This window comes from Grus americana, chromosome 10 (genome assembly GCF_028858705.1).
Source record: "Grus americana isolate bGruAme1 chromosome 10, bGruAme1.mat, whole genome shotgun sequence".
In the NCBI taxonomy this organism is placed as follows: domain Eukaryota; kingdom Metazoa; phylum Chordata; class Aves; order Gruiformes; family Gruidae; genus Grus; species Grus americana.
The window spans coordinates 15,590,903-15,599,577 of record NC_072861.1 but is presented as its reverse complement, the minus strand read 5'-3'; the positions used below and the strand labels follow the sequence as shown (position 1 = coordinate 15,599,577).

Here is an 8,675-nt window from a genome sequence, read left to right as displayed (position 1 = left end):
CCTTTAGCCCCAGCCCTTGCATGTGAATTTAGTGAAAGATGTTAGTTTCCATGCACTAGTGCTGTCTAAAACAAGGCTGCCTTGGTGGAAGGCTGTCCTTATCTCCCTGGGGTATGCACCAAGGCAGGAGTTGGCTTGCTGCTCCTGCCCTTCCAAACAGGTCAACTTTTGTCAGTAACTCCTGTTTCCTGTTGCCCACTAGTTGGTTATTCTAGTGGTAAATGCGAGGGCCCCAACTGTTGTAGGAAATGTGACTGAATCCCTCCTTTGAGAGAGAAACCTCAAGCTTGTACTCCTCTCCTCCCATACTTCTGGGGTGAGGAGGACAGGAGTAGTAACAGTGTTGGGGGTGTCTTTTCCACTTCTCCACCTTTCACTTGTTGCGGCCTCTGTGCCCACCTCTCAAAGACCTGGCTCTGCTGCCTGCTGAAAGCTGAAGTGTCAAGTTTATAAATGGGAAGACTGGACAGGAGGCCAATGTAACAACAGCATGTGGATGGTGTGCCAGCCTCTGCCACCACTCTCATTTCTGGCTGGAGCCTTCCTCTTCCTCTGTTGTGTTCCAGAGAGCAGAACAAGGACAGAGCTGCTACAGAAAGCCTCCAGGGAGAAGTCAGTCTTAACAATTCCTGCTTATATAGGAGCATCTCCAACACTTGCCCCAGCTCTCACGTGTGCTGGGGCTGGGCTTGGTGTCTCAGCACAGGGTATCTAGCAGGCTTGTGAGCTAAGGAGCATGTGGCTTTCTCAGTGGCTGGCAGCTCAGCCTTCCCTGACCCAGGGAGCTGGCTGGGGGATGACTTTATCTTCTCCCCGCTTTCTCCCGTGCAGCATGTGACACAAGCCTTAGTGATGTTCAAGCCTTTCCCAGTTATTTTTTGTCTTCTGGCCAAGAGAGGTCCCTGATGCCTGCCTTGTGGAGAATAGAGGTGGCTATTTTTGCTAGTGGGTAAGAGCAGATTCTGACAGTCCTGTATCAGCCCCCAGGTCCTCCTGGGATCACTAGGTCCTGTGTGGGCTGGAGGAATCCTCTGGAGCTAGATCTACAGCTGTGCCAGGATTAAGACCCAAAGCAGGATGTGGGGCTTAGCTGTGGTCCTTCCTGCAGCGTGTGGAAAGACTCTCCTCTGGGACAACAGCTTCCCTGGAGCATGTGTCAAAGCTTTTAGCTCATGCATTTCTGCAGAAATCATCATCTGATATTTTTTCCTACTGGAGAGCAAGTGGATTTCCTGATCTTTCAGCTGCTGGCAGAAGAACCACGCAGCAGCATCTCTGGCCAGGAGACTGACATCTAAAGGGTTAACCACTTCTTTGAGCCCAGGGTATAGAAAAGCCCTGCCAAAAGCACTACTTGACTGACACTAAGAGCTCACTAGTGGGTGGATTTTAACCTCCAGACCAAGTGAGGCAGATGTGGAGGGTAACTGCGACTGGGCTGAGCCTGGACCATTGCTGCTCTTCCCCGTAATGCAAATTGCTCTGTGGAAGGCAGTGTTTCAGGCTCCATCTCTAGTTTATTGGCCACTGTGATTTAGCTGCTAGATCTACTTCAAAACTCCTTCCTGGCTCACTCAGGATCACTCTGGGGAGAAGGTGAGGCCGGCACAGATCATGCTCCCTGCTCTGTTTGCTGTGCTGTTCTCTGTCTCCCCATCAAAGCAAGCTACCAGCTGACAATTTGACCCAGCAGTGGTGAGCAGCCACAGGGCTGGGGTTTTTTTTTTGTCTTTTTCTGTTTTTACAAGTGAGCTGTAGTTGCTCTGTCTCCCAAGCAAGCTATGCTGTTGTGTTTGCACTGGCATGATCATTGTAGGGTTGTCACACATGGTTTCCTTGGGATGGCTCCAGATACTTCCCAGCCCTGTGAAGAGCCCTGCAAGCAGTAAGGAGCCAAACACAGCAGAGAGGTGCCTTTTGCTCTCCCTCTGGGCTCTTGCACAAGGTTGGCCAAGCCGTGCACAGACCAGCTATGCTGCTGAGGCCGGAGAAAACAGATTTAACCCCAGTTGCCTCTGCCCAGACAGGCCCCATCCTCCCCGCAGCTTCGGAGCCGACGTCCTGTTTGGTTTGAGCCTGAGCCAGTGCCCTGATGAATGCGGCTCTTGTCAGCACCCTCCACCTCGCCCAGCTCCAGGTGGGGGTCTGGTCCTCTGGCTGATGAAAGGCGCCCGTGTGTCGCTGCGGAGCTGGGAGGGAGGGGGGGACGGGGCATGCCATGCCGCAGGACCAGGTTGACAGAGAAGAAGGTAAGCTGGGCAGAGACCAGTGCCTTGCTCCTCTCTGAGCCCTGCTGCTCACCAAGGGAGAAGACAGTCTGGAAATGAGTATCTGATCAGCTCCTTGGTGGAGATGCCTGGTTCATGACCCAGAACAGACCGCCTTGCCTGAGACACAGCTACTTCTGCCTGCCTCCTCCCCACCCCAGGGTCCTGCTGTCTCCACATTAGCAAGGGCTAATTAGTACTAGCATCAGGCAGAGCTCATTTGCTGGCCGAGGACCCTCCTCTGCCCTCTGTGATGGCTTTTGGTGGGGCTTCCCTGACTGAGCTCCATCTCACAGTGCAGTACTAGGAGAAAGAGCTGTGCTGAGGCTTTTAAAGGATTTAGGAGGGTATATTCTGCTTGTCTTTCACTGTCCTGTGGCTAAAATCCATATCCTACTCTTAGTGGCTCCTGCAGCCTCTGTTCCTCCTGCCTGCCTGGGCAGGAATTAGGCAGAACCAGCTCCACCTGGGCCCCCATTTGGGTTCTTCTTTGCATCTTTTGGGCTGTTCTCTCTTTCCTGATTGGAGCAGATGACTAACAACTGGGAGTCCTTGCTCAGGCAGGGCTGGGTCTCATTCTGGGATGCATGGAGGGTGGAGACAGCTGGTTCCTCAGCCCCTGTGCCAAAGAGTAGTCAGTGACAGGGGGACAGGGGTCTCCTACCAAGCGCTGACACTCCTGGCCTCCTTAGAACCAGCAGCACAGCCAGCGCCTGTGCCCAAAAAGCTGCACCTTCTTCCTTGCCACATGCCACAAGGGACCCCGGAGCTCTGCTGTTAAACACTTTATTTCTCCCTTGCTGTAGCCCACCCTTCCCAGAGCAAATGCTCTCCTTGTCCTCCCACCGCAGCTCCAGGGCATGCTGCGGGAGAGGGCTGGTGGCCTCCATTCTCTGCTGGCTCCGGGAGGGACAGAGCTGCTGAGCAGCCTGCTGCCAGGTTTGGGGAGGGGAGGGACAGGCGTGGAGCAACGTGCCCAGAGTGCCTCATCATGAGCTGTCATTCAACCAAAGCTACAGTAAGGAGATGGTTGGGGTTAGAGGGCCACCTCTGATCCTATTTTACAGGGGAGGGGGAGCGGATCCCAGTTTAGAGAGCCGTGTCTTCAGCCTCAATGCGGGGCCCAAAGAGTTTCTCTGCAGTTGCTTTGCCGTCATACTTGGGCAGGTTGCCACCAAAGTCTGCTGGCAAGATGTCAGCGTCAATCTCCTGGTAGAAGGACTCCAGCTCCTCCCCGTGCACAAAGACCTGCAGGGAGATGGGAGTGAACCTCAGCAGAGGACTAGAGCAACTCTTCCCAACCACTCTGTTTCTCCCAGAGATATGCCTCTGCCTCTGGGTCCCTTTCCCGCACTCACCCTCTCCAGCAGTTTGCTCTTCAGGAATGGTTTGACCACGTTGTAGGTGGTGGTGAAGTACCAAGGCTGGTGGATGAAGTGGACGGCCTTGAACCGCGCTGGGAAGGAGTCCTAGAATCCCAAACCCAGACACAGCTGATTACAGACGGTGCTGCCCACGCAGAGCTGGGTGGGCAGCTATGGATACCCTGGCAGTGCCGCAGCTCCCCTTGCCCAATCTCCCCTTCCCTCTTTGATGGCTCCTTTTTTGTTCTGACCCAGAGGATCACCCATCCTAGCCCTTGGAGCACCAGGGAAGCTAAAGAGCCTCCCAGATGGCTCATTGCTCCCACTCCATGAGAAGGACCTCATCTCTGCTGTCCTCCTTGCCTGGGGAGAGCCAAGTGTCTTTGGCCTCTGGTCCAAGAGCAGAAATCCCTGAGTGCCTGTGAGTCTCTGTCCAGCTTGGACCAGGCTGGGCTGAGAGGGTGGGCAGGAAAAGCCTCCAGATCATGCTGTAGGATTCTGCAAGGAGTGGTGGTACTGCTTCTAGTCAGGCTTTTGAGAGGGCAGGGAGCTGCGGCTGGAAAAATAGGATCCATCTTGCAGGATTAAGCCAATTAGCTGGCAAGGGAAGGAGCATGTGATGGGGAACAGCCTCTCCACGATGCTTTCTTCTGGTGTCAGTGTGGTGGAAATTGCAAACCCTGCTAGCCCTGCCTTCACCCTTCCCTGAGCTCTCTGCTTCCCCAGGATCCACTCTGCCACTGCTGGGTGCAGACTTTTCCACCTCACCTGCAGCATGTCCACCATCTTCTTGAGCTCAGAGGGTTTGATCCCTGATGCCTGCTGCATGGTGAAGCCCTTGAAGTTCTCAATGATGCAGAACCCATTGATCTGGGTCTCTTCATTTTCCAGCAGCTTCTCCAAGATAACACAATAGGCACGAAGGATCTGATGGAGAGGAAAGGCAGCAGGTCTGGTATTAGGTCTCACCTCCCATAGACCCCAGAAGGTTCCCAGGAAGAGTCCCATAGAGAGTTAGCCAGGGTCCGCCTGACTCTAGCCTGCTTGTCACAGCCAGCCCCAGGACTTCAGAGCAGGGAGGGCATTTCAGGGGATGCTGAACAACCACCATGATCTGCTTTCAAGGCAGGTGCATCTCAGATCTGGATCAGTGATCTCTTGCCACCAAATTCAGAGCTGAACAGAAAACAGAGCTGGGAGAACTTGTGAGTTACATGCCTGGAGAGTTCTTTGCCAAGAAGCCCTTTCCATGCTCTGTGCCTCAGTTTCTTTGTCTGCCCTGTGGGTCCCTCCTTCCTAAAGCACCTTGATTTAATGGCATGGTGCCTTTCTTTACCCTGTGTTACCTGGGCTGGGGGAAGCTGGGGGATCCTGAATTTGGCCAGGATCCTGCACCACATCAGGGGGAAGGAAGGGGAACCCTTTGGGATGGACCATGCTCTCCTAGGATCCCTGGAAGGATAAATTCAAAGGGCTACAGATTTGCTTCAACCTGGACAGCTGGAGGCTGTGTGTGGACATATGCATGTGTGCGTAAGGGATGCTGCGCTCAGATGTGCTGAGCCGGACAAGCCCAGGGATGGGACTGCTCTGCTCTGGGAGTGACGGCTGGGCTGGGCTGACCTCATCAAAGGTGATCTCCTCATAATCCCAGTTCTCGATGTTGAAGAGCATCACCACCCGGCCATACTTGTCTCTGCTGGCCAGGATGCCGGGGTAGCCAGCTTCAATGGTGCTGCGCACGGCCTCAGGGGTCAGGTTGTCAAAGAGCTCAGGGTACTGCTGGCGGAAGTTCACGTAGCCTGGAGAGAGGCAGAAATTGTGGAGGACAACGGCTGTTTGCCCAGCCTTGGGAAGCCAGGGCAGCACTGGGGGAGCCGCCAGAGACAGGCCAGGCTGGCGATGGGGAGACGCCATTCCCTATCCCGAGAGCTGTGGACCGACTGTGCCCAGGGTACACGCAGGTCTAGTCTCTTCCATCACACTCAGTGTTATTCTCCCCATGGCAGGGGATGCCCACGCCTGCCTTCTCTGCAACACCTCGTTGAGCAAATAAAGTAATTTTGTCCCTCATTTTCCTTCTCCCCTTCCCTCCCATTTGGGTGATGTCCCCCAGCTCCCCTCCCTTGGCACCCTGTGGGCATGAAATAAGGAATCTCATCCTGGGAAAATGCAAGTGAACAAAACAGCTCGTCTGCGAGCCAGTGCAGATAATTACATCTCATTATCCCCCAAGCCAACACAAAGAAGAGCAGAGCCGGAGCCAGGCAGGTCCTCACAGGCAGTCGCCCCCCAGGCTGCCCTCCCACTCCCCTTCCACCCCTATGGGTCACTTCCAGTGTGAAGAGGGGGTGCCACAAGCTCCCCAACCTGCCCCCAGCCCTCAAGAGGTCCCAGGGCACGGTGCACAGAAGCATTAGGGTGGGTGCAGGACTGGCTCCTTACAGGGCTATGGAGGGGCACGTACAGGGTACATACAGGGCATGTATAGAGCATGGGGGTCTCAAGGGGTTGCAGCCCAAACCAGATGGGTTTGCTGCACAAATGAAACAGCCTGCCACCACAAAACAGATGTTTTTTCCATTTTGTCTGGTAAATTAGCAAGGACTGGGAATGTCCTCGCTTTGTGGGATGTTTGGCACCACCCTCATTTACTTCCTTCTCCATCCCAACCCTTTCCCCTGCATCCCGAACCCCCAGCCTTGCCTTTTTCTGTTTACTCTCTCTCCTCATCTCCTTCCCATGCCAGGGTCCTGCTCTGCTGGCACAGCCCAGACCAAGGGGCTGGGAGGCTCCGGCATGGGGCCAGGAGCTGCCAGGGGGACAGTTACCCCTGTCCTTTCCTGGTGTCACAGCCCAGGACCCCTTCCCACCTTTCAGCAGGTCATAGGCCCTGTGGATGTCAAACTTGCGGGCGCGGATGAAGCGGAGGAAGAAGGAGTCGTCCTTCCCCTGCACCTTCTCGGCCACTGCCTTGCACACCTCCTCGCCGCCTGCCCGCTCCTGCACCAGCTCCCGCAGTGCCTTCACCGCCACCTCCCTCTGCTCCTCTGTCTCGTTCAGCTCATCCTTTGCCTGGGGGGGAGCAAAGAGGGGGCCCAGCTCAGTGATGCTCCCCATGCACCCCAAACCAGCCCAGGGGTCATTTAGGCACCCAAAAGCTGGAGGGATGCAGTGATGCTCCTTGCAGCATCCTAGCATGGGCAGGGCAGGGTCACCCAGGTCCCCCCGTCTGCAATCCTTTGGTGTAAGCACATCCCACCCCCCAAGGCGAGAGCCCCTTGAGGGTCTCCTCTGGCCGTTGAGAAGGAGCAAGTGCCCCAGGCTGTGCCTGCCCCCTACTCCCCGCGGCTGCCCTCACCTTCTGCAGGGTGTGCGGGGGGATCTTCTCACACCTCCCAAAGACGGGGCCGTGGTCCTTGGTGGTGAGGCGCTCCAGCTTGGTGCGCAGGGCCTGCTCCTCCTCTGAGACAATGCGGAAGGTGCCCGTCTGGGGGCGAGGAGAGGATGTGGGGTCTCCCCAGCCAGTCCCCCTGCTCATTGCCCCACTGTGGGTCCCCTGGGACGGGGGGCTATGGGGAAGGGCAGAGCCTCCATGCCTGCACCCGAGGGGGTGCAATGGGATGAGGATGGGCTGAGTGGCACCCAGGCTCCCCGCCATGGGCTGAGAGCAGGCAGGGGGGTGAGGGGTGCGTGGGGTACACCCCATCCCAGTGCTGCGGGAGGGGATGCTCAGAGCCCGGGGGACAGTGTGGGGGCAGTACTCACAACCGCAGACATGTCGTCCTCTGTCCTCTGTCAGCCGCAGGACACTGGGAGAGGGAAGGAGGAATCAGCAGTGGTGGGGATCCCGACAGCCTCTGCAGCCCCACTGTGCCCCATCCCCTGCCCGTCTTGCTCAGGCAGGGACACCCCAACCCTCCTCAGCTCCATTACATACTGCCCACGTCTCTGCCTGCCAGGGGGCTGAGCGGCTTTCAGAAACTCCAGGGATGTTTGCAAAAGCAGCTTAAAAATGTGGGTATTGATCGTCTGACACCTTCATCCTTTTTTTCCAGGTCTGCCTTTCCACTGGTGGTTGGGGGCATCTCATGGGGACCTCAAACCCCATGAGCTCACCCAGTGCCATTTCATCTCAGACGGCCTTCATACGGGCAGAGGCGAGACCCCAGCTTCGGCTGGGTGGGCAGCCGGCTCATGCTTTTGTCTTTTATTTCTACTACCCCATTATCCCCAAGGTGTATACAAACCCTCGAGCCCTGCTGCTCCGGCCCAGAGCACGTCACCAGCTGCAAGGTTGGACCACAAGCCTCAGCATTTTTCTGATGCTGTCTGGGTGAAACATCTTGTTCCCATGCATGAGGAGGAGGAAGTCTGCCTTCATCCTCCCTCCAGTGCCCAACCTTGCCCCTGCCAGGCTGTCGCACCGGCTCAAGCCCAGGCTGTGCGAGGAATGCTTGACTCCAGTTCAACCACTTCCCAGGGGCATCCTTTTCCCCGCCAGCTCCCAGGGAAGGGATGGGCATCCCCTTTTTCCAGGAACTGAAAGTAATCCCAGCCTTGGAGGTGCCAGGTGAAGGGACAGCTGGATTACAGTCTCCGATGCAAAGTTATTTTGGGTGGAAAAAGTCCCAGGTACTCACCAGGGAAAGGAAAAGCTGAACCGTCCTCAGAGTGTCAGTGCACGGGGCAGAGACGGACACACGGACGGCAAGACCGGAGTGGAGCAGGAAGAAAGCTGGGCGAAAGCTTTGTAGAGTCACCGGGTTGGGATTAGACCGTCACAAGGCATCAACTCACTGCAGCTTTGTAATTAAATCAGCACAACCCAGGCAAGAAACCCCATTAAAGCATTACAAAAGGCAGCTGAGAAGAGGGAAGGAGGGAGCCAGGGCTCCACTGGCCAGCCGGAGTGTGCGTGGAGGGGCGGGCTGGGATGCTGGACCTGATTAACGAAGTATAAAAGCTTCTCATTGTGTAACTCGCTCATTAGCGTGGGGCAGGGGCAGAGGAGGCAATGGGCAGCCTGCCACCCCAGCCTGAT

At 56.1% G+C, this 8,675-nt stretch overlaps 1 protein-coding gene across 1 annotated transcript; it reads right to left on the bottom strand.

The window, feature by feature from the left end:
* Positions 1-3,356: 3,356 nt before the first annotated feature.
* On the bottom strand, positions 3,357-7,411 carry RLBP1 (retinaldehyde binding protein 1). The gene is made up of 7 exons (XM_054837203.1): positions 7,400-7,411; positions 6,993-7,121; positions 6,505-6,706; positions 5,255-5,433; positions 4,400-4,558; positions 3,626-3,736; positions 3,357-3,515 (listed from the first exon to the last, which is right to left on the bottom strand). The coding sequence occupies exons 1-7, from the start codon at positions 7,409-7,411 to the stop codon at positions 3,357-3,359; spliced, it is 951 nt and encodes a 316-aa protein (XP_054693178.1).
* Between the last annotated feature and the right edge of the window lie 1,264 nt (positions 7,412-8,675).